Source organism: Alternaria arbusti, assembly GCF_024043155.1.
Source record: "Alternaria arbusti strain BMP 1465 chromosome Unknown scaffold_18, whole genome shotgun sequence".
NCBI lineage: Eukaryota > Fungi > Ascomycota > Dothideomycetes > Pleosporales > Pleosporaceae > Alternaria > Alternaria arbusti.
In genome coordinates this window covers 229,359-252,969 of record NW_026249958.1, presented here as the reverse complement: position 1 = coordinate 252,969, position 23,611 = coordinate 229,359, and the positions used below count along the sequence as shown (strand labels likewise).

General features: G+C 52.2%; 10 protein-coding genes across 10 annotated transcripts; 6 read left to right on the top strand and 4 right to left on the bottom strand.

The window, feature by feature from the left end:
* Positions 1-829: 829 nt before the first annotated feature.
* J4E86_009708 (uncharacterized protein) lies at positions 830-2,736 on the top strand (the record flags this gene model as incomplete). Its single annotated transcript, XM_051450210.1, has 7 exons — positions 830-902; positions 958-1,099; positions 1,224-1,738; positions 1,785-1,831; positions 1,879-2,192; positions 2,242-2,599; positions 2,665-2,736. 7 exons carry the CDS (start codon positions 830-832, stop codon positions 2,734-2,736), a joined length of 1,521 nt encoding a protein of 506 aa, XP_051298598.1.
* Positions 2,737-3,181: 445 nt separating this feature from the next.
* J4E86_009707 (uncharacterized protein) lies at positions 3,182-3,808 on the top strand (the record flags this gene model as incomplete). Its single annotated transcript, XM_051450209.1, has 2 exons — positions 3,182-3,716; positions 3,768-3,808. 2 exons carry the CDS (start codon positions 3,182-3,184, stop codon positions 3,806-3,808), a joined length of 576 nt encoding a protein of 191 aa, XP_051298597.1.
* Positions 3,809-7,429: 3,621 nt separating this feature from the next.
* On the top strand, positions 7,430-8,049 carry J4E86_009706 (uncharacterized protein; the record flags this gene model as incomplete). Its single annotated transcript, XM_051450208.1, has 2 exons — positions 7,430-7,481; positions 7,538-8,049. 2 exons carry the CDS (start codon positions 7,430-7,432, stop codon positions 8,047-8,049), a joined length of 564 nt encoding a protein of 187 aa, XP_051298596.1.
* A 109-nt stretch (positions 8,050-8,158) lies between these two features.
* Positions 8,159-9,381, bottom strand: J4E86_009705 (uncharacterized protein; the record flags this gene model as incomplete). The annotated part of the gene is made up of 3 exons (XM_051450207.1): positions 8,159-8,938; positions 9,000-9,167; positions 9,220-9,381. 3 exons carry the CDS (start codon positions 9,379-9,381, stop codon positions 8,159-8,161), a joined length of 1,110 nt encoding a protein of 369 aa, XP_051298595.1.
* A 2,234-nt stretch (positions 9,382-11,615) lies between these two features.
* Positions 11,616-13,054, top strand: J4E86_009704 (uncharacterized protein; the record flags this gene model as incomplete). Its single annotated transcript, XM_051450206.1, has 3 exons — positions 11,616-11,925; positions 12,019-12,686; positions 12,746-13,054. 3 exons carry the CDS (start codon positions 11,616-11,618, stop codon positions 13,052-13,054), a joined length of 1,287 nt encoding a protein of 428 aa, XP_051298594.1.
* Positions 13,055-13,231: 177 nt separating this feature from the next.
* On the bottom strand, positions 13,232-14,764 carry J4E86_009703 (uncharacterized protein; the record flags this gene model as incomplete). The annotated part of the gene is made up of 7 exons (XM_051450205.1): positions 13,232-13,609; positions 13,658-13,735; positions 13,785-14,247; positions 14,304-14,313; positions 14,369-14,451; positions 14,501-14,658; positions 14,708-14,764. The coding sequence occupies 7 exons, from the start codon at positions 14,762-14,764 to the stop codon at positions 13,232-13,234; spliced, it is 1,227 nt and encodes a 408-aa protein (XP_051298593.1).
* A 328-nt stretch (positions 14,765-15,092) lies between these two features.
* On the bottom strand, positions 15,093-16,722 carry J4E86_009702 (uncharacterized protein; the record flags this gene model as incomplete). The annotated part of the gene is made up of 3 exons (XM_051450204.1): positions 15,093-15,552; positions 15,606-16,419; positions 16,470-16,722. The coding sequence occupies 3 exons, from the start codon at positions 16,720-16,722 to the stop codon at positions 15,093-15,095; spliced, it is 1,527 nt and encodes a 508-aa protein (XP_051298592.1).
* A 1,232-nt stretch (positions 16,723-17,954) lies between these two features.
* Positions 17,955-19,544, top strand: J4E86_009701 (uncharacterized protein; the record flags this gene model as incomplete). Its single annotated transcript, XM_051450203.1, has 4 exons — positions 17,955-18,266; positions 18,317-18,597; positions 18,646-18,734; positions 18,787-19,544. 4 exons carry the CDS (start codon positions 17,955-17,957, stop codon positions 19,542-19,544), a joined length of 1,440 nt encoding a protein of 479 aa, XP_051298591.1.
* A 444-nt stretch (positions 19,545-19,988) lies between these two features.
* On the top strand, positions 19,989-20,686 carry RPS17 (40S ribosomal protein S17; the record flags this gene model as incomplete). Its single annotated transcript, XM_051450202.1, has 3 exons — positions 19,989-20,158; positions 20,359-20,536; positions 20,591-20,686. 3 exons carry the CDS (start codon positions 19,989-19,991, stop codon positions 20,684-20,686), a joined length of 444 nt encoding a protein of 147 aa, XP_051298590.1.
* Positions 20,687-22,611: 1,925 nt separating this feature from the next.
* On the bottom strand, positions 22,612-23,224 carry J4E86_009699 (uncharacterized protein; the record flags this gene model as incomplete). Its single annotated transcript, XM_051450201.1, has 2 exons — positions 22,612-22,617; positions 22,721-23,224. The coding sequence occupies 2 exons, from the start codon at positions 23,222-23,224 to the stop codon at positions 22,612-22,614; spliced, it is 510 nt and encodes a 169-aa protein (XP_051298589.1).
* Positions 23,225-23,611: the final 387 nt, after the last annotated feature.

The window sequence follows — 23,611 nt, the reverse complement described above, 5'->3', positions numbered from 1 at the left end:
ATAAGCTACCATCAATGCACAATACTCGCGTGCTTGGACGAATTTCACGATACACATTGGTGACTGAAGGCAATTATGGACAGATATTGACGGCCTTAGGATGTTCACGTCAAGATGTTCCAATCCAATGCCTTGTGAGGCCTTCGCTAGAATTCATCGATGTGCATACTGTTGGGATACGTTGCTGATTGTTGCCATAGAAGACATCTAATCCAGGTTCATGCTATCATTCTTTCTTACGTGCTTATCGCATCTGTATCGAAATTACGAGTCTGCACAGTCTTCAATGCTAAGCAGTCCGAAGCTCTCCATTTCAACGGAAGATCCACCCGTGGGCCGGTTGGCTCCCCGCGTCATAAGCCTGTGCAGGCCCGATTAGGTTAGCACTATTTCGGTTTCGGGAACCTCGCAACTTCACGTACCTAAGTACGCGAGACTGATACAACAACACCGTGAGCTCGACGTACACTAGCCGCCCAAGGCCAGATCACGACTCTATTACCAGGTTCGTAAATGCTCTCTCTCCAAGCCCTCGAAGTGCACCCATTCCTTCTGTTGCCCGCATAAACCCCAAGGTCGAATCGGAATCGCACCACGCCGCACATCGCAATGGAGCCACCCACGACTACGACACCGAACGCGCCCGAATAACGGCCCTACAACGATTACGATCCCTTTACACAGCCGTATTCACTACGCGCCCTCCTCGACTGCTTCGCCGCAGCCTTGCCATTCGCTCGCCCAAGTGCCTACTCCAAAATCAAACAATACTAACTACCTCTCTCGTGTAGGCTAGGGCGCATCATTCCTACAAAATATACGCCCCAACATGTTCCAAGCGCAACAAAATCCGGGCCGCGGTGCCCCACTTGGTGCGAATAGGTTGCAGAATGGCAAGATGGGTGAGGACAACCCCAGAGCGAGTTTGGGCTATATCGCTGATTGCTGTCTCTGCAGGTGCTGCATCTCAATGGGGGTTCGGAGCTCCAATGGGTGCGCCAGGCCTATCGAATGCGCAAACACGAACAAACGGCGGGGCCATGTCAAGCTTCGCGCAAGCAATGGGCGGCTCGCAGCCACATACGCCGCTGAATCTTGAGTAAGTCAACACACGAAATGCCTCCGAAACGAAAGAAAGGAGAGTACCGAAAGAACACCCCACAGCTCAATTCTGGGAATCTCAAGGACGTTGAGAGACACAAGCTAAATGTTGATGACCATAGGGAATTCCCTTCGTTGTCGGGCGCGCCGCAAGCGCAACAGAACACTACCGCGCAGCAGATGTGGTCGAACCCCACCCTACGAACCACCCAGCAAGCCCAGCAAAACACGATCGGACGTCCGCAAGGCCAAGGTCAACAGCAGGGCCAAGGGCAGGCAACACAGGCTACGAATCAACAACAGCAGAACCAGGGACAGGATGATTCATCCCAAAGCCAGTTCTCTGGTGCTGGGGATGATTATCGTTTTGGAGGACAAGGGGGTGTCGGACAGTTGGGGGGTGTTCAGCCGCAGACAGGCAACATCGAGGAGTTCCCTCCATTAGGGGGCGCTGGCGGAGATATTCCACAAGATCGAAGAGCTGGCCTGATACAGAATGCAGCGGCATTCGGTGCGAATGGAAACAGCGCCTTTCCTGGGCTCGGACAAACACGGAACGGCCTCTCAAGCCCGACAGATAGCCAGCAAGACCGGAGCATCAACCCCACTGTGGGTGGCAGGGCACCGCCAGGTACATGTAAGCAAGAGGTCTCAGCCATCATATCAGCCGCTGACAATGATAGCATCACGGACACCATTTGAGAACATGCGGACAGGCAACCAAGCAGATGTACGTACCACAAGCAACTTTCCTGTACCTTAGCTAACACCATGTAGGGAAACCAACGGATAGGGCAGCAAGGGAACATGTTCTCCCTAGGTCCTCAGACAAGCATGCGGGGTGGTGCTGATCTTGCCCCGGGCGGCCAACGGCAGCAGCAGAATCAGTTCGAGCAAACATTTGGGTCTGACGTTCTCGGCTCCCCGAACGCGCAAAATATGCTACACAAGAAGCTCTCGGACATGACGGACTCGGAAAGATACGGTCTACCTGGACTTCTGTCCATGATTCCTATGGACAGCCCCGACTATTCCTCGCTGGCTATGGGCCAAGATCTGACAGTTCTGGGCCTCGATCTGAGCCGGCCAGAGTACGCGTTCCCTTACCCAGCTCAACATATTTGCTAATGGTTCTCTTAGTAATTCTCCATTACATCCTACGTTTGGTTCACCTTTCGTGGAATCCAACGTCAAGCCAGTAATTCCACCAGATTTCACTCTACCGGCGGCGTACACTGTAACAAATGTTCCACCACTGCATTCGAAAATGGCCAGCTTCTCCGCCGAGACACTATTAGCTATCTTCTATCAATTCCCGAGAGACATCTTGCAAGAAATTGCTGCACAAGAGCTATACAACCGCGATTGGCGGTGGCACATGAAGCTCCAGCAGTGGATGATGAAGGATCCAGATCTCGCGGCGCCTATCAGGATTTCGCCAAAAGAGGAACACGGATGGTATCTATTCTTCGATGTTAAGAACTGGAGGAGAGAAAGGGTATGTGTTCCGCTCTGCCAATGCACTTCCTATGAACGACGTACTAGACACTAACGCGAGTACAGAAAGAGTTCGACCTCAACTACGATCACCTTGATCAACGCCACGGTAGCCCTGCTATGGCAGGACAGATGTAGTAGGCTTCCTCTTCACACTGAGTGATACGTCTTATCGCACATGCACCGCTTGGTGGTGACCTCGGCTGGTATTATACCAATAAAGTACCCTGAGGGTCTTACGCCTGGGGTTTGAGCAACTGTTCTATTCTACGCTTCATGCACATGCTCATGAGGCGACATGATTCACTATGGTCTCTTGATCCGTGAGAAAACAATCTGCAGCTGTGTGACTGCTGCCTTGGCCGGCACGTGCCTTCTCTCACTGTTAGCGGTGAGATCGTGACTACCCCGGTGTCTTGCATCGAACCTTCTTCGTCCACAGTCTACTAATACAACCGCACTTTTCCCCCTCTATCACCGGCCTCAACTTCAGCGATCCTCGCAAGCACTGACCTGCAGATTACTCTTACAAGATTTTCCTGTCTCCAAACGACGCAACACTAACACACAGCACCCAATCACTATGTCATCTCCAACGTCGAATGATGCCGACTATGTTCGCGAAACGCTCACGAAGCTCTCAGTAGCCGTTCGCGAGCTGACTCCAGCCGGCACAAAGCAAGTTCCACAAAACCCCGACCGCTTCAATCTATTGGCGCGTCCTACATACGGTGGCTGTCGTGTCTGTGGTCTTCCCGGCCACCAGTCCATCGATGTCCACCATTCGGCAGCGTGTCGCGTTGCGCTTCTCTCGCTCATCGGCTTCTGGGAGGATATCGCGGATCACGTGGCCTTCCTCTACCAGCACTCCGAGCGATTTCAAAAGGCCATCCAAGAGAACGACCCAACGTATGTAATGCGTCTTGACAACCGACCGCTGAAGGGTGGTGACATGGAGGTCGTCCTTGTAGACCGCCTAACAGGGAACTTCCTCAAGTTCATGGCGCATGTTCGGGGTATCAGAGCCAAGGTCAATGTGATTCTTAATGAAGATGACTTGGCTAGATATGAGCGAGTGGCGAAGAATTTGGGGGGGTTCTTCTTGGACGGGTTGACTCGTAAGTTCTTTCCGAAACCGCGTGGAATGGCATGAACTAATCTGCTGGTAGTGTCTGATCTTTACGAGCGCAGTATTGCGATGGAGCAGTAAGGCTATGGCTGCATCTGTGTGTGCTTTCTTCCTTGATGGCGGTAATCTTCATGAGCGTATTCTCAGACATTCCGAAATTCTGTTTCTGCATTGAAGGTCACACGTGACGAGCACGTGTTGGCTAGCGCAATATCTAGCTAGGTACTAACGTTCCTTCCTCTGCACTTCCGAACATTGAAGCTTGACTCTTGCAACTACATTTCAGCAACACGGGCAGATCGCGATGATTGCCTTGCACTCATAGCTGTACCAGAACCCAGTCGTTGACCCGCACTCTCCGTTATCGCCCATGCGTAAAGTAGATAGTGTTGGTACAAAATGGCAGGTGCCACGGTACGCTCTTTTCCACACACCCAATCCGACACGAGGTCTATTCAAACCCCCGCTGCACCTTCCGCATCTGCGTTCACTTTTGATCATCCCATATTTCATGACTTCCACTAGCACTCCGATAGGCACAACCGAGCTCATATGGGGTTTCCCGTCTCATCTTTGAAAGCTCACCAGCATATCTTGAACTGCACCACAGCGACAAGTCTGTACCGATTGATTGTATCTCTGTAGACGAAGGTTTGCACAAAAACATCAATGGTGCAGAGTTCACCACAGTGCGGAATCCGAGGACGGCAGCGCAAAAGGCGACGAGGCGATGCAGGGTCTTTCGCAGTCAGTACCAGACTCGCATCGCAGTCGAACCCCGCTCCGCGGTGACCATGAGATATTCGATCCGAGAAACGATTGCCACAGACCCTGATCGCCTCCCCTCAAGCCCATAAGCGATCTGAGTTTGCACATCAGCTACGGGTAATTGACCGACGATACCGCGGGCACGGGTGGATCCGGTTGTCGCTAATCGTGGGACTGCCAGTACACGATGCTCATTGACGTACGAGCTTTTCCCGGGGTACGGTGCGAGAATGTAAATCTAGCTCTCCTCCAACAAAGAAGCATCATTATGGAGGCCGGCGATGCTGCGAACATTGCACATGCCTCGGATCATGATAACGACGCGGGCGTCCTGCTGAAAGCCGTGCAAATGTCGAGACACGCGAAGTCTGAGTGCGCAACCCAAAAGGCAACGTCGAGCCCCACTAACATATGTACAGGCAAAGGAACGGTACACGTACTGTCACGGCAGAAGCGATAGACTTACCGTCTCCAGAAGATACGCAAATCATCGAGGACAGATACATCTCTAGAGATTCGAAACGTTCCAAAAAGCCGTCTGATCAGCTTCCCGCGTGCACCGAAAGGTCATACAGCACGACTGATTCCTCCTCGACGCCGTCTGTGGCAAACCAGCAAAAATTTATACGAATACACGACCACTCAACTACCTCAGGAGTGCCCACATACCCGGCTGTTCCGGAACTTCAATTCTTGAATGTGACAGATGCCGTACACCAGAGCCATGCCCTCACCATGTCTCGCCGCAAGCCTCTGCCGAAGTCGTCGCAGAACGAGCTGACTCCGACTATCGAACCTAAACCACCGTTTTATCGCCCAGCATCTGCACCTCCTCTGAGAACCACCACGTTGATCAATGATACCGAGGAGGATACTGTTCATCCATGCTCGCCTCTAAGTAGGCCTTCCTCGCGCGCATCGACAATGAATTCCCTAGTCTCTGCGAAGTCACACACAGAGCCTGGTCCTATCCATATTCATCCATCCTCCCAGCTCCAAAGCATGCAGTCTATCGGCGAGCTAGATGCAAGACTCCATGAAGTCGCCAGTCTGCGTAACTCATTGAGAATGACGTGGCCCAGCCGTACAAGTAGTGACGCAACTCCGACCGGTACTCCAGAGTCTATATCCAATGTGCCATTGAGCGGTGGAGTTTATGAGGCTCATTCAAGGTTGAATGGTAACATCCGCTCGAAGTCCACCGAAAGAGTGTATTTACATGACTGGGCGAGATCGAGCGAATGGGTTCAGCCTTCTGCCACCGACGAAAGCTCAAAAGAGTGGATCGAGGATTTCCTTGCTCGCCAGGAACAAGCAAATCGCGACGTGCATGGTGAAGGACGACGTCTAGGAAAGCAAGACAGCAAGTATGGCAGTATCCGCAGCCGAGTGGGTAGTATCGACAAATTTAGGCGCAAGCTTAGCATGAGGCGTGTTACCGATGAACAGGAAAGCTTCGAGGCAAGGCAAGAGAGGAGACACGGACGGGTCTTTGACTTGGACATCGAATCGTCTCCTTACGGAAGGGCAATCGTGCCAATACCTGGAGAAGATTTGGAGAGACCGGCGATATCAAGAGCGTTCTCACGGAATTCCATCACGAATCAGCACCTCAGGCCTGAAACCGCTATGTCGAACCGATCGTCCTGGGCCCCTGCATCTTCTTCGGCTCTGCATTCAACGCATGCGCCGGAACCGCACCACATGTCACTACCATCGCGATGGCCATCTTCATATCCTACCTGCAGCACCTTCACACCAAACCCCTATCATTCGACGCCCAAGCAACGACCTAAAGTCAAAAAGCATCGATATCAAACGCATGGTTACGGCTACCAATCGCGTGGCTATCAATCGCATGGCAGAACGGGCAGCTGGGAGAAGTTGAAGGTCAAAGCGGTGACTTCTATAGGCTCGGATCTCAAAAGAAGTATTTCTACTGGTGTCGCGCCCGTCATCACGGAGGGAAAGGACAGTGTGAAGAATCTGGTGGATAAGGTGGAGAGAGCTGGTGGGAGTATGACTAGAAAATTCAGCGCGAGCTTGAAGGACAAGTTGAAAGCGTTCGGCAAGAAAAAGGAGAGCATGAATGTTGGAGGGACCTATGCAGTTCAAGGTGAGCGTTGAAACCAAGTCCGAGTTAGTTCCAAATTCTTCGGACGCATGTTGCACGATACTACATTGATATTCACTTAGCGTTTGAGTCCGCAGATATTTTTGGAATCACATTGACCTCTTACAACGCTCGCTATTCCTTTCTCAAGAACTGTCGTTCGATACAGCAAACAGAGTCAACCCGATATCTAGCGATATCGCATGACGACCAGAGGTGATGATTGAGTCTAGCCTTCCGCGGAGTTGCTCTTCAAATCGTCACCACCGCCCCTGAACCACAAAACTCTTATCCATCAACCGATGTTTTGACGAATGTCAACATCATGCAAGGGCTCTGTGTCAGAGTCCGACGCACTGGATCACGGCACATAGAACGGTACCCCTCGGGACCAGCACACTGGTCCCACTCAATGGAAATGCTGCCTCTTTACCGCACGATCAACCAAACAACTCGTCAAGCCTGGAGTTCAGACAGCTCATAGGCCGCTTTCTGAGACGACATGGTCATTACGAGCCGAAGTTGAGGCCATAATATTCTCTTCCGATTTGTTCGCAACACTCGGCATCTCTCAAACATGTCATGATCATGCCCGAAGCTACCGTTCGACTTCATACCCATCTTTTCAGCGCCTTTATACTGGAGATTCTTCCCAAGCGCATATCAAGATCCCCACTGTCGAGCCGTCAAAATGCCACGCTACTTCCCCACAATACCTCTTCAACCCTCACAACCACTGCCTCTTCACCGAGGCTGCAAAGCATACTTTCTGAACAATTACCCGGCACTATACACCAAGCTACGCACCTTCAGCACGCACCATGTGCATCCTTCACTCGCTTCCCATCCCGTTTCAGCGATATACCCTTGGCCGTATGTAGCACCCATATCCTCACCTCACCCATACAGCTGCAACACAAAATAACAAGTATTCAGCCTCGACGCCATCCTCCTCCCCAAGCGCAAGCCCAACGAAACCCCCTTAGACAAAATATACGTAATGTACCACTACCTAATCCGCGGCGACTACAAAGTCCTCCGCAACGAAGTGCAAGACTTCTTCGACCACACAAACTGGCACGTCCACTCCATCCCCGACCCGCGCGACCACGATCCAGAGCGCTACGCCATACTCGCTGCTATAACGCAATACCTTGCGCATGGCATCAATCGTCGTATTAAGATCAGCCATGGGTGTCGGAAGGAGCCCTTGGGGCCATGGAAGACGGCGGCGTACGACGCCTGCTACAATGGCAGGGGCGGCCTACCAATTTTTGAAAAGCTGGAGAGGGAGCCGAAATGGGCGGGGAGGGTTAAGAGGGTAAATAATGGGTTAGAGATTTGTCAAAGTTGGAACAGTGCGGTGTGGGGAGAGAGAACGAGTATGAGGTTTGCGGCCAAGGGAATTGTGAGTATGGAGATTGTGGAGTGCTTCATTTGACGGGGTCAGAGCAAAGACGTGTTGTGTTTAGCTGGAGTTTGATATACTCTAGTTTCTTCGACGTTCATCGCGCGAGTGTTTTTAGGGAGAGAATTACTCTCTCGCGACGCTATGCCGCCTCGTCTTCGATTTCCAAGTTTCCCACTTTGAACTTCTTGCCTTTCTTGTCCGCATAGTCCCCATGGTCATGATAATCCTTCACTCTTTCCCTAACATACTCCAGACCCCTCACTGGCTCCCTTTCTTCGGCATCTTCGCCGACAATCCCCAACCTTCTCAACAAAGGTGATGCCACAGGCTTGATATCGACCTCATTTCCCGGTCTGACAAAGTAGAACAGCCCCAGCCGATGAATATGCGCTTGATCCTCTGGTGGTCTGATTACTCTGTGGATAGTCGACTTGAAGTAGCCTGCAGACCAGAAGGACAAAGTATCACCAACATTACATATGATGCCGTTGGGAACAGGTGGAACATACTTCCACTCTCCAGCCGGAGTTTTGAGTTGGAGACCTGCAACATCTTGACTCCAGAGTAGTGTCAAGCTTCCGAAATCAGTGTGCGCGCGAGACCAAGTATTCTGAACTTTGGCATCGTCGGCAGCGGGGCGTGGGTGGTAGATCATGTAGCGTAGATGGTCTTCTGATGCGTCGTCATAGCGATGTTGATCCGAGAAGTAGGTCTCGGGTAGTTCCAGGATCAAAGAGAAGAGCGTGAAGATCTTGGATGCTATGTCCAGAGAGCGGCGCGAGAAGGACTCGATCTCTGGGCGAAAGGGGTGGAGGAAGTGTGGAAATGGCTCGTGGGAGTTTGAAGGGATGAATTTGGGTATGTTGAGGGATTCAACGTTATCGAGGACCGCGGTGCCCATGATTTTCTTCTCGTTGGCCTTGGCTTTGCGTTAGAGAAGCGTAATTTGCTTTCTAATGGCATGGATATGAGGGGCGTACAGCGCGGTATCCAAAGTAGTTGCCCTTTGCGAAATCACATCGGTACTTTGGGTCGCCCTTCTCTTCTAACGGCAAGTCGAAATAAGCTTGACCGATATCATATTGACGCTCGACCTCTTCCTGCGTTAGACCAGTGCCAGTAACGCTGAAGAAGCCCGTGTGGTGCACCTTCGGCGTTGTCAGAAGGGACGTTTGTCGCAGACTTTAGCTGCCAACTCACTGCGTCTCTCAGCTCTTCAGCCAGTTTTTGTTTTCCATTAGGTTCGTCATACGTAGATAGATCAATGACCTTGATCTCTGCCCAGTCTAGCTTCTTCGTTGTTTGCTTGGGCCGTCCCCACTTTGGAATGGAAGGTGGCTGTTCCAGCGTCGCTGATGGCATGTTGCTGGCAGTAGTTTCAACTTACGAGACTTGGACGACTTGGAGTCCTGTTTGACTTTTATACATTCTGTGACGTTATTCCCGGTTATTTCTAGTCCATCGCAACGGGTTGTGTCTCGCTGCATAGATGCGGAGGTGGCGAGCACGCAATACCCCGCTTGATGATGTGCTCGCATGACAGCATCGCATAACCCATGCTCTTCTTGCAATTACCACATCGGTTTGTTCTTCTCAAACAAATGGGTGGTAAAGCATCGTTGCCAAGTCGTGCCGGCCCTGTCATCCGTTCTTGAACTGGCTATGGTCGGGCAATTTGACCGCCCCTTTTGCCGTCTTCTCCAACAATTTCGACAAAGTCTTGCCCATCCATCATCGCACCGCGCAGCCCATCCAAATCGGAATCTGGGATTTCAGCGTAGCTGTCCCAGATGATCTTTCCAAACTCATCGAACCACCATATTTTCACCCTGCTCTTCTCGACAGCTTCTTCGTCTGCCACATACACATAGTTCTGAACTCGGTTAGCCACTTCTCTGATATCGAACCGCTCTTGATCTGTGATGTTGCGATCTACATGACTCCCGTCCTCTTCCCTCTCGATTTGGTAGATGGCACTTCCATAAACAAGTTCACTACCATCTCCATACTCGTCCATTATACCCAAACCATCGGTCAGTCCGGGAATGCGAAGAAGAAGCTGATCCAGGACTTCCTGATCCAGTCCATGGAAGTCATAAAGCGCACAATCATCTAAAACATGGTTCAAACTTTCAACGCAGCCGTCCTCGATGTTAGCCCCAGAAAGTCGTGCGAGCTCAGCGTAGCTTTGGGCCATTGAGGGCTTGTAACATGTCCTTAACCAGACTGTGTTCCACCCTGAGTACCATCTGCTGATATTGTGTTCTTGGATGGTTTGATGCGGAGCAAATATCTCGTCGATTTGTTTTGTGGTGGGCGAAGGAAGAGATGCTGCACCAGGGACTTCGTCCAGTGCGCCCTGGACCCGCTTGTACAGAGGCTGGGTAGCGTCAATTTTGAGGCCAATGCAATCACGCCGTGGCATCGGGTGAGGCATGCCGCACCCATCTCTGCAGGAGGCTTGTACTGCGGTACCTCCTGGCTATTTCAATCCATCGCTGATGATGGTCGGCTGGCAGCGCAGGTCTGGTGCTTTCCCAATGTTCCTAAAGGCATGTTAATCACTTGTATCCCCATTCTGTTGTATTGAGTTGGCTTACTAGAGCGAACAGATCAAAAGGGGAGCGAACATGTCGTGTTTCGGCTTCCACCGACGCCATTATCTCTCAAAGAACCTAGGTAGAGGACACCGAGTCAAGCGAATCAGTCGCACTTTTCGCGAGTGAGTCAACAGCTTGTCATAGGAAACATCAGTGTGACTAAGGTAGGTTGCATCGATCTGACGCGCTCCTAGCACACCCAACGCGTGGACACCGCGTGTATTAGTCAGCAAGCTAGCGTACCATCCTGACAGCGCTAACACTGTCACCCAACTCTGAGAGCTCCTAAGGCAAGCATATTTTCGCCAGCGGCGTGGACAATAGTCGATCGTAGGGTAAAATGTCAGATGCACGATGCTTTTCATAGGAAAGCTTCCTGGCCTCGTCGTGTGGAGGCCTTATCGCCAAGATACCATCGGCACTTCCGCATCCTCCGATTCTGCGTTGAGTAAGAAGTACGAGACGTTGCGCATTCCTTGCGGCGGCGGAAGACACCTGACAGCCGATAACTTTCCAAGCTTTCCTTCATGCACAACTGCACGCCTGGAATCCAAACAACTACAAACTCAGTTCCATCCAATTGTAGAACGACCGAGAGATGGCACTAGCGGCGCCAAAGCCACCGATTGTCTTGGGGATCTGGTGATGTCATTAGTCACGGCAGAATTTCGCCGTAGCGCGCAGGAACCCGATCTGCAAGTAGTAAGGACGGAGTTCCGACTCATGATTCTGTCTGTGTTCCAGTAGGCTGCACCCTGGGTGAATGCAGTGATGAAGAGTCGGGATGCATGCAAAGGACCGAAAGAGAAAAGGAAAGTGAGGTATATAGAGTAGTTGGACGGACGTCCGTTGCGCATATAATCACATTGCAGCTCTCCTCGTCTTGTATACATTTACCCGCAGCACCTTCCACAAGTTCATCTAGGCAGAATCTCAGTACCTCAGTTCATACACCCCAAACCCACGCCTTCGTCGAACGCTGAGACTGCCTTCAAAATGCCGTCCGCGACGCAACCTCTCAATATCCTGATATCAGGCTCCGGCATCGCCGGTCCTGTAACAGCGTACTGGTTGCACCGCTTCATGCCTACCTGCCAGATCACCATCGTAGAGAGATCACCCGAACCAAGATTAGGTGGACAAGCCGTCGATCTTCGCTCCTCAGCTCTGCCTATCGTGAAGAAGATGGGAATCCTGGAAAAGGTGAAAGAGAAGACTACTACAGAAGTTGGTATGCAGTTCGTATACCGAGATGGGGAAAGGCGCGCAACGTTTGAGGCTACTGGAGAGGAGGAGAGACAAAGTGGTAAGACACCTAGCTTCCATGCACAGTAATCGATGAGAGGAAAAAGACGGCATTGTCAAAGCAACACAAGCACCTAAACTGACCTGATCATAGCAACAAGCGAGTACGAAATCCTAAGAGGAGATATGGCACGCATTGTCTACGAGCTCACACTATCCAACCCAAACATCAAATACGTCTTCGGCGAAATGGCCACAGAGGTCCAACAAGACGAATCCAAAGGCAGCAAAGCACTTGTCACTTTCGCAAACGGCAAGCTCCCACCTACTGAATTTGACGTCGTCATCGGCGCCGATGGCCAAATGTCGCGAACCCGGCGCATCGTGTTCGGCCACGGACCCAAGAACGACGACTATTTGCACCGTCTCGGTCAGTACTCTGCTCTCTTCACCATGCCTCGCGAACCCGTCGATACCCAGTATGCACAGTGGTACAACGCCTCGCGCGGCCGACTGTTCCTTCTACGACCTGACCAGTACGGCACCACGCGAGCGTACCTCGCCATCACCGATGGTGATCTTAGCCGCTTCGAAGAGATTGACAAGCTGTTGAAGAAAGGCACTAGGGAGGAACAGCAAGCGTGGTTCGAGAAGGAGTTCGAGGGTGCCGGATGGCAGACTGAGCGTTGTATACGCGAGATGAAGAGGGCGGATGACTTCTATATGCAGCAGATTGCACAAGTCAGGATGGATACTTGGCACAAAGGGTGTGTGGCCCTGGTGGGTGATGCGGCGTACTGCCCCAGTCCGATTTCTGGTGTCGTAAGTTCTCCTCAACCTTCGTTCTCATCATCGAACCTTCAGACTGATGTCAATACTAGGGTACTGGTGCAGCGATCGTAGGCGCGTACGTTCTCGCAGGTGAAATCTCACGCTCTCAAGACGACATCCCCGCCGCGCTCACCAACTATGAACGCATTACACGCGAATATGTCGACAAGGCGCAGAAACTCATCCCCGGAGCCCCGCAAATTGCAAACCCGCAGACGGAATGGGGAATCAAGGTCTTCAACACCGTGACCGGGACTTTGTCACATCCGTTCATCCAGAAGTTCAGTGGTGTGATTGGAAAGATCATCCCAGCATTTGGGTCATCAAAGATTTGGAGCCCACCGGAGTACGGGTCGTGAGGAGTGTGGATGGATGATGTGTTGGCATTTCAGGGTGGATTGATGTTGCGCGATATAATTCTGTGAAGAGCTTTTAATGCATTCATCAACTGTTGGTCCGGCGAATGTCCGTCAAGCGAGATTTCATGGCAGAACGATTTCTTCGGATCGAAGCCAGTACTGAGGTTCTCCACTCGTCTACTCGGCAAGCAGATCTACACCAACACTTTTCAGCGCATCGACCGCCCATACAGGATACTTATCCTTTTCCCTGTTGTACAGATCGCCAAAGAAGTCCTTGACAAACTGTGGGTATCGATCCTGCATGATGGCCTCTCTCGCTTCCCTCATCAAGTTTAATTGGTAGTAGACGTTGTGCATGGTGAGAAGGTGGGCACCAGCAGTCTCTTTCGCTGTGACGTGGTATATGTAGGCTCGAGTGATACCCAATCCGCCATCCGATGTCGGACGGCAGCAAGTGCATCGGCATCCTTCTTCGATAGGGCTGAAGTCTTCGGAGTACATGGCATTGCGTAGGTTGAGGGAACCGCGGGATGTGATGGCGTTGCCGAATCGCTAAGTATTATTAGCACGGGTCTGTGATGAGTGGGAAGAGGACCCTACCGCGGTTCGTGTCGGCCAGACACAGTCAAACATGTCAGCGCCGAGTGCGACGGAGACGACCAGATCTTCTGGATATCCCTGAGTTGGTCAATAAGCTGTAATAGAGCGGAGGGCATCTAAAACTTACGACGCCCATAACGTATCGCGGCTTCTTCTCAGGAAGCAGGTCGGTACATGTCTTCACGACTTCACAATAGGCCGCCTTCTCCTCGCCGCCAGAAAGGCCTCCTATCGCGATGCCTGGTGTATCTCGCGCAACCATCTCGGCGGTACATTCTTTCCGCATGTCCAGGTCCAGGCCACCTTGTATGATACAGAAAAGGTTCTGTCGGTCTGGGTACTTATGCGCTTGTATGCAGCGGTCAAGCCAGCGTACCGAGCGTTCCATAGCCTCCTTCATGCGCGCGTGATCAGGCGAGGTGGTCGCGATAACATCGTCGAGTTGCATGATGATGTCGGAGCCGATTGAGTTCTGGAGGGAGATGGAGTGTTCGGGTGTGAGCAGCATGGGCGACCCATCGTGGGGGCTCAGGAAACGGACACCTTCTTCGGTGACTTTGGCGAGTTTGAGGAGCGATACCATCTGGAAACTGGCGTTGGCGTCAGCTACGGTGCGTTCGTTCCCCAAGTTGGAGGCTTGACCCACCCACCACTATCTGCAGCAGTCAGCACTTCCGTCTTTCCATCCCTATACGCTGTGGCATGGTGCACCTGTGAGGATATTGTGTGGCCAGGACTGGAGCTTATGCGCGCCGCCTATGGCATCGAGTGTCGGTTGTCCTGGCTTAAGGCCTCTCCCGCATGTCAGCAATGGCTGGCATGGTGGCAGAACGTTGGCCGTACAGGTGATATGTGTTGTTTAGACATAGCCGGCAGCCCTGGTCTTCGAGTTGGTCGGGCGTGAGGCCTTTGAGCGAAGCCTGCGTCGCAACGGGCATGAAGATGGGGAGGGGTACAGGGCCATGAGGCAGATGCAGCGTTGCCGCGCGTGCTTTGGTGACCTGGGCTTGTCAGAGGATGACAAAGACGCGGAACTGCCACAGTACATACCGAGCACTTTCCCAGCAGCTCAAAGGTGAGGGCTGAAGGCATTGAGACGGGCGCCATGATGCGATTGGAGACGCGACCTGCAGCCGATGAGTCGCTTCAGCTGCAGCCTTGGAGTGCTGCGGCCCGTTCGCTTAGCGCGACTTCCCCGTGTCAATCGTCATGCAATCCCAGATCCAGTCTCGGGACCAGCCGAGCGCACCGGAACATAGTGAAGCAGTTGGTAGTGTTCAATCGGCGAGAAATCACGCTTGGACTTTTTCAGAGAACTCACGCGGTTGACATCAGCAGTGACTGCACGTTCATTCCTCCATAAATCTGTTAAGGCAGGCTAGACTACCCAGCTTTACATTGGAACAAGGGAAGGCCAGACTACAAATAACCAACTCTAGATGAACAACTTCGAGCCTTGATACTTCGTCTTCTCCCTGTACACAGTAGACTTGAGCGAAGCCTCAAGCTCTCGCTTCGGGAAACCTTTGAGAGATCGTGCGTACGTTGCGACAGAGTGCGAGATGAGCTTGGTGTTGACAACCCACGCAGTAACGTTGAGGTTTGAAATATCGTCGCAAAGCTGATGGTAGCAAGGATCATACCAGTCCCCAGCCTTGCCCCCAAACATCTCTACTTCCTTCTCCGTCTTGATACCCTCGGCTCCTGTAGCAATGCCACCACCGGGGATTCCGTTGCGAATGAAGCCGTCGTAATCGCTGCGGCCATCAAAGGGAATGAAAGTGTAGTTCAGACCTTGATCCTCGTACCACTTGATGTACAGATCCCGCAACTCTTCGGAGCCGTTCGGGTTCACCGCGTTTGTAGCATTGTAGATTTGGTAGGCGAAGTTGGGGCTGGTACAAGTTAGTCACATTACATGCGCCACGCGTACGGTGATTTCGCTTACCTAGCCATCATATCGTAATCCATGAAGAGGCGGATCTTCTGGTTCTCCTTCTCGGGCAGAGAGGCGACATAGTAGTTGGATCCGAGTAGGCCTTCCTCCTCACCCGCCCACCATGCAAACCTCACACAGTTGGTAACGTTGAACTTGGTAAGTTGAGTAGCAATTTCGAGCAGCGACATTGTGCCTGTTCCATCATCGTTGATACCAGGCCCTTCGGTGACACTGTCGGAATGGCCGCCGAGCATGACGCAGTTGTCCGGATCGCCAGCCGTTGTCTGCGCAATGATGTTGACCGTCAGAATGGTGTTCACTTCAGCGTCAATGTAGGCGATCGCATCCACGCGCTTTCCCTTTTCGAGCTTCTTCAAAATTGGTTCAGCTTCTTCACCGGACAACCCGAATGTAGCTACATGATCGGGAGACGGCGTTCCGAGGGTGCCCGAAACGCTGTCTTTCTCATAGTTGTAGACAATGGCAGCAGAAGCGCCTTTGCGACCTGCATGCTCGGATTTAGTACCAAAGGGGCAGACTCCACGTTTGATGAATGCGATGTTTCCGGCTACTGAGTCTGGGTAATCCGACGCCTGACAACCGTCATTCTCAACAAAAACGAGGTCGCCGTGTACAGGCTCTTTGTCCTTTGTGGGAGGCGTTAAGCCCATGGGATGGGCAGACTTCGGCACGACATCGCCAATGACAAGACGCGACTCAAAGACATTGCCGGACACAGCTGGGAAGGTTTGATTGGTGATTGTGTAGTAGTCGCCAAGTTGAAGGATAGTTTCATAGATGTAAGACAGCGTTCCGAGGTGGCCTGCGACTTCATCAGCATCAGCGTACAACAAATCACGTGCGCAAACGTACCAGCACTCCCGATGACTCTGGTGGGATGGTTGTATTCCTCTTCACCGAGCTTCGCAATCTCGTACATCTTCTTGGCGCGTGCCATCAATCTGTCCCCACTGATGAGGTCTTGGAGCTCGGTCGAGTTGACCAACGGTTTGGTCCCATGTGGATGTCCGAGTGGCGCTTGATTGCCGGACGACATAAGCGGGATCTGGAGCGCCGTCGCGCTTGTGATGGCTGCGCACAGCGCAAAGCCAGAGGAGAAGACCATGTTGTGAGTTACGGAGATGGATGGGTTTGGAGACGAGATGGGATGGAAGAGGGTTGTTTGTGTGTTTATGGATGAGTCGCTGTTGCCATGCCGCTAACACGCGCCTCGCGATAAGGCCTGTCCCGTGCACAGTACCAGGTGACTGCTTTTGCTTGAGCATATGTCAAATACATGATGGCTTTTTGTATGTATTGAAGCCTTGTCAAGCTTTGCGATGTGCAGAGGGAAGATCAAGTCGTGAGGGCATAGTTGCGCATCCAGCCGGCGTTACCATGCTGTTGCTAGTCTCTCATCATATGCAAGGTACAATAGATGCGGACCGCCAGGAACCAATCAAGTCTAGATGAACAACAACTCCCCCATCGCATCATGGAATGTCTGCAGACTGATGTGTGTAAGTACATAGTTTCAACAGCAGTAGACGTTCGGTCCTCTCTAAATCGTCATCAGCAACTTGTCGGCCCTTCTCAACATTGCGATCGATGACGGTTCATGCGGTTGTCAGTAGCCAACGCGTTGGAACCAGCGCTTGTATTCCATGTAGCGCCATCGATGCGAATGACCTCTGGTAGCTCGAAGTGTGTCGGTGGCCATCAAATAGCTCGCATGTGCATTGCGGAGATCGAGACCCTTCCCCTTATTGCTGCTAAACCTGAGATGTGGAGTCTCGGCCCACGTCAATGTGCATGGAGCTGAAACCTTGTTCTGGACTCCGCATCGTAGTGCAGCCAAGGCGTGTCAAGCATTGCCAGGGACGTTGCGCGGTGCTTGGTGACGTGTTCTACTGAAGATAAGCTTAGCTAGACACTGAATTACCATGAATCGGTGCCAAAAAGAACCAATTAAGACCAATTGGCTGCGAACGGCGCGCGCTGCTGCAGAGTTACGGTGTAAACGCGCTGCGACATTTTCGTTGTTTGGCGATCATAGCGTCGAGGCTGTGTGTTGTGGACGCGCCCGCCCCGTTGCGAACTGCACCTCGTAAACAAGGAAGGGTAGTATACTCGTCCCGAAATGACGCCCGGCCCTTTTACAATGTCTAGTCCCACCGGCCCTCTTGTCTTTCTTTTTCACTTACTCTCTATCAACTCCTCTCCAATTACGGCATTACAAACTGCAACCGCTGCAGGGCAACTCGTTCGCCCGCCCTGAAACCTAAGCCAGTGCATTCAACTCTTGCACTTGGCGCACCCTAAAAACCACCCCTTGGGCAATCTTCGTATACCAAAGCCATGGCGCACCGCTCGAGAAGCTCGCGAGACTACCCCGACGGCTCAAGGCACCGCTCGTCGCGCGACCGAGGATATACCAGCGAGAAGCCACGCTCCGTCCCTCCCTCCGATCGCCGTGACAGGCGCGGCTCGTCTCTGCCACAGTACAACCACAATGGACACAAGGTGACCCCCGGCCTTCACCCCGAGGGCGAAAGTGGCCGCAGGGGTTTCAACCCGGTCAAGTTCCTGGTCATCAGCGGCAGGAGTAGCAGCACGATGTCTATGCTAGTGAACTGCCTATGGCCCATTGTACCTGTAGCAATTGCACTGGTAAGCGGCGCATAAGAGAATATGTTTCTTGTACTAACCGACTTTAACAGCACTTTGCGAGGCCCGAATGGCATCTAGCGATCTTCATTACCAACTACATTGCCATGCTTCCTGCAGCCAACTTGCTCGGTTTCGCTGGCCAGGAGTTCTCGCGCAAGATGCCAAACAAGGCCTTTGCTGTCGTTCTCGAGACAACATTCGGTTCCGTTGTCGAAGTTATCCTGTTCATGGTCTTGCTCAAAACCTCCAACGGCGACTCAAACGTGCAGGTTATCAAGGCTGCTATATTGGGGTCTATCTTGGCCAACCTGCTCCTCTGCCTTGGTACCTGGTAAGTGTCTGTTCAATGCTCGATCAAGCACTCACTAATTTGCTCCAGTTTCATTGCCGGTGGTGTCAAGCATGACGTCCAAGAGTTCCATAGTGCTGTCTCTGAGAACGGTAGTGGCTTGATGCTCGTAGCTGCCAGTATGTCGATCCTCCTCTTGGCTCGTCACAGTACCAATGCTAATCTTTATAGCCGCGCTCGTACTTCCCGCTGTCTTCTACGCATACCTCTTCCAAAACCCCGATTACGAACAGACTGTTGATATCGCCTATAACACTCGACTGATATCCCGCGGTGTCGCCATCATCTCCATCGTTGGCTACCTAGTCTACTTGTATTACCAGACCGTATCCCACGATGGGTTGCTCCATGAGATCTACGAGGCAGACGATCACAAGGACAAGGACCGCCACGAGGAATTGGCTAAGCCCAAGCTTACCCTGACCGAAGTCATCGTTGCTCTTCTCGTCTCACTGGCCTGCGTTGCACTCGTCGCTATCTTCCTCGTCCTCGAAATCCCGCATATAGTAGAGCGAGGAGTTAGTGACTCCTTCGTCGGACTTATCCTTATCCCGCTGGTTGAGAAGATCGCCGAGCACCTCCTCGCCATTGACGAAGCCTATGACAATCAGATCAACATGGCCCTTGCCCATGTTCTCGGTGCCTCTATCCAGACCGCCCTGTTCAACGCACCCCTTGTGGTACTGGTTGGCTGGGGTATTGGTGTCGGCATGGACTACAACTTCGCCATCTTCGACGCTGTTGCCCTGGTTTTGGCGGTCCTGGCGGTTGGCTCATTCCTCCGCGACAGAAGCTCGAACTACCTGGAGGGTGTACTCTGCGTGATGACGTACGTCATCATCGCAGTATGTGCGTTCTACTTCCCCAACCCTGCACACCACGGTGCTTCCGGAGGCAGCGCTGAGGGTGGCGCTGAGGGCGGCCACTGAACGAAACGTTCAGACGGCTGTATCCGTAAAGCCACAGGGCTTACTTTAAATTGATATTCACACAGCGGTGGTGTTGTGGAGTTTCGTTGCAAACGGGCTGCGAGGAGGTCGGGTTTTCCTACATGTAGCAAGCATCTGTGATGCATTTCTTTGAGCAGTCTTCTTTTCCAGCAGTTTAATTAGCGAGCGAGAGATACCAATATGATATACGAGATTGACACTGTTCATCTGCAGCAATGTTGGTGATGGCCGCTCCCATGTGCTGCGTTGGCGCCAAACCCTTTGTGACTAGAGTCCTGCGCACGGTCCTCCACACAGATTAGGCGAATAATCGCGCCTGCCCTCCCGACATTTCTACTCTCCAGCGACAATCCAACTAACCCGACAGCCACCGCCCCTTCCCACGACAACCTCTTCTCCCAGCTCACACAACAAGTCGCCAAAATGGGTCGCGTCCGAACTAAGACCGTCAAGAAGTCCGCCAAGGTCATCATTGAGCGTTACTACCCCAAGTTGTCGCTCGACTTCGAGACCAACAAGAGGATCTGTGATGAGATTGCCATCATTGCCTCCAAGAGGCTCCGAAACAAGATTGCCGGATACACCACTCACTTGTACGTGCCGACACTGGGGCTGCGACAATGGCAATGAGGGGCTGGTCCTGGAAGCTTGAGTGGCCTGCGCAGAGGAGCGTTGTGCAATGCCTATGCGCAGGCTCTTGGGCACTTCAGAGACAGCTTTCCATTCAACCATACCGCAGCCTTGCTTGAGCAACATGCTCTTTCGCACCAAATATTAGGCTAACAACTCGCAGGATGAAGCGTATCCAGCGTGGTCCCGTCCGTGGTATTTCCTTCAAGCTCCAAGAAGAGGAGCGTGAGCGAAAGGACCAGTACGTCCCCGAGATCTCCGCTCTCGACTTCACCCAGAACAGCGAGTCTGGCTCGCTCGACGTCGACCAGGAGACCAAGGACCTGCTCAAGAGCATGGGCGTACGTTACTCCATACCCATACCCTCTCGAGCATCTCACTAATACATGCGATAGTTCGACAGCATCCCCACCAACGTCATTGCCGTCTCTCAACAACAGATCGTCGAGCGCGGTCCCCGCCGCTTCAACGACCGCCCCGCCCGCTCGTAAATACGAATGCGCACGCGCGACACGATGGTCTCCCTTCTTCCTCCTTTCTCGGCTTACTGAAAATATGGTGTCTGGGAAAGGGTCTCTTCTGCCACGACTATGGCATGGTTTTACGGCTATATACGGCGGCATGATGATCAGGAGTCAATGAAACAAAAGGTTCTCCCCCACTAGGTGTCGCTGAGTCCGAGTGTTGCAAGACACGAGGATGATGCTTGATTGCCATTTCCCCTGCCCATGCTCCCTGTGTGATGCGATGGTGTTGTGATGACCAACGAAGAATATAGAGTTCAGGTTCAGGTAAGTGAATTTCATTACCGGTCTAAACAGCATTACCAAAAGGGAACGATCCTTCATACGTCTCGTGATGTCAATAGCTTCACGCTCAGATGAAACAAATCCACGCACTATCTCAACCCATCGTTCAATGCACGTCCTCCTGTGTAATATGTTGGGTTTCTCAAGGCTCGATGAATCTAGTCTATACCGTATGGAGCCCAATTTGCTCAATGAAACCATCATTGAACACATCCCTAGAACGTTGCCGACATCACCACACCGTTCAAGGCCAAGCTCCAGTGTACGTTTTCTGTCTGCCAATGCTACTGCCAGCAACGTGGTCGTCATCCAAATCCTTTGCTCTAGCAGTCTCCACGGCTTCCTTTGTGGCATCACTGTTGTTCTTCCGACCGCGACTTGTACCCGCACCCAAGACCGCCTGGTGCAGACTACTCCGCTTGTCCGACTCCGAAGTAACAGGACGCATGGCACTCGCGGAGGACGTCTTTGGCGTAGCTGGTACTGCTCTAATCGTGTTGAAACGATACGTTTCGGGCTCGGGTGTCGCGACCCAAGTTGGACCGGGTCCGTACTCTAGGCTTGGACGTGAATGCTCTTGCTGAGGATGTGAATATTGATTGGAGGTGCGCCTCTGATTGTCCATAAGATGTTGTGGAGGAGGTATCGGGGAACCAGAGCCAGTAGGAGATGACGGCGTTGTTGCTTTGGCTGTGCCGTTTTGCTTGCGAAGACGATCAATCGAGTAATAAAGGGCGAACATGATGAGGGATAGTGCGAAGAAGACCCCTATAGCGATGCCAGCTATCTGTGTACTGAAGAGAGTCATGGTAGTCTTCGGTCTGCTGGTTTGTAGAGATAGTTGGGTGGTCTTGGAGAGTCGGAGGTAGGGGTGTGGTAAGTCTTCTGTATGTTGGGGACTATGAACGGGGTTTTATCAGCGGAATGAGGAACAATCTGGGAGTGGGTCACACAAACGCATGTTCATTCTGTTTGTGGATGCTCAATGTGGTAGCCGTCGGGTAGGTGCATGTTACACGTAGACCTTTCGAATGCATCTGGTGAGAGCTGTGGTTTTGGCATGACGCGCACTGTAACATCAAGACTCCTAAGTCCATGGCATTTATGCATTAATGTCATGATCATGATGATATTGGAGCTACCTGCAAGACTTAGCACTTGCGAACCTGGAGAGTACGTACATAGCCCCGCCTTCAACTAGGTCTGCCTGAACAAGCTTTTCACAGCCCTCTTCAACCGGCTCTCTCGCTTCTCTTTCAACTTCAGCCATACATATAGCCCTGGTTTTCCCTTCAGGGACCAGCTCAACTTACCCTTATCATCCCTCCAGTGAACCATCCATCGCTCCTTTTCCAACGAGGGGTTTTCGAGCATCAGCTCCCACCTATAGCTCGACCCGCGAAACGGATACACCAGATGAGGGTAGTGAGCGGGAAGTCGACCACACCCACATACCTTCTCATCATGGAGCCTTTTCAAGCGGAAAGCAATCTTCCGAACGTTACACGTCGTCGTCGGAAATGGTGGGTTAAGGACTGAAGCGCGAAGGCACCAGTGGTTTGCCCGGGCATGCTTTCCATTACACATTCCTGGAGCTATGAGGCAATTCATTGCTGTGACGAGTCCAATGATATTGCTGTATGTTGTTCGGATGCGATAATGGTCGGATGCCACAGAATCGCTTGGAGGGTAGAGGGGTGCGGGCATGTCCTGTACTTGGCTCATGTAGCGCGCGATTTGTGCCGGATTCAGTGTCTCGACCATCTGCAAGACATCTTCTTCGTCTTCTAGGTCTTCTAGCCCGATGGTCAGTCTGGCTAGGTGGAGCTCTAGTACTGGTGCCATGGCTTGCAGAATGCCCATCATAGTAGGCCGATCGAGCATTGCCCAGCGCGGTATTCCGATCGTGAGGTGCATCAGCGAGGCGAAGCTCGTCGGCCGGAGCGGTTGTAGCTTCATTGGCGTTGCGTTGACGGAGAACTGGATCGTGCGTAGGATGGAAGGGGCCAAGCGGACGGCTTCGGAGGTCATCTCGTTGTAGATCTGGGGGCAGGAGAGCATGAGCCCGATGTATGTCTTGTAGGGCGCGTTTGGTAGGAAGCCATCGGGTGCCATGTGGCTGTATATGAGCAAGCGTATCTCCGCTGGTAGTGCAAGCAAGTGGCATGGAGTCGCAGCTGTGGCTTGGGGACGCCTGTCTCGACGTTTGATCAGCTTCATGTTGTATTGGGTCGATGGTGGTGTGCCGTCAACGTAGAAAGTGGAACGAAGTTGCTTGCGAGGCAGGGACTTTTCGCGTGGTGACAAAAGCTAGTTGTGGAAATATCTCTTCGTTGCTACTGTCTCCTTCACTGTCAAACGCCCATCAAAGTAGCGTCTCCCGGGCATTGAAAGACTTTTGAATGCCATTAATTCGGCGCAAACCAGGTCTCAGCGTCACCATGGATACAAACTCTTGAACAATGTAACGGCACGCTTGATAAAAGGAGGCCCAGTGCTTTCAGCTCCAATTTTGTCATCTAGGTTCTCGCGTATACCCTGAGTGTCGTTCCGGAAAGGATACCATTGCGATCCAACGGAACCATGATTCTTTCAGGCTATCAGAAT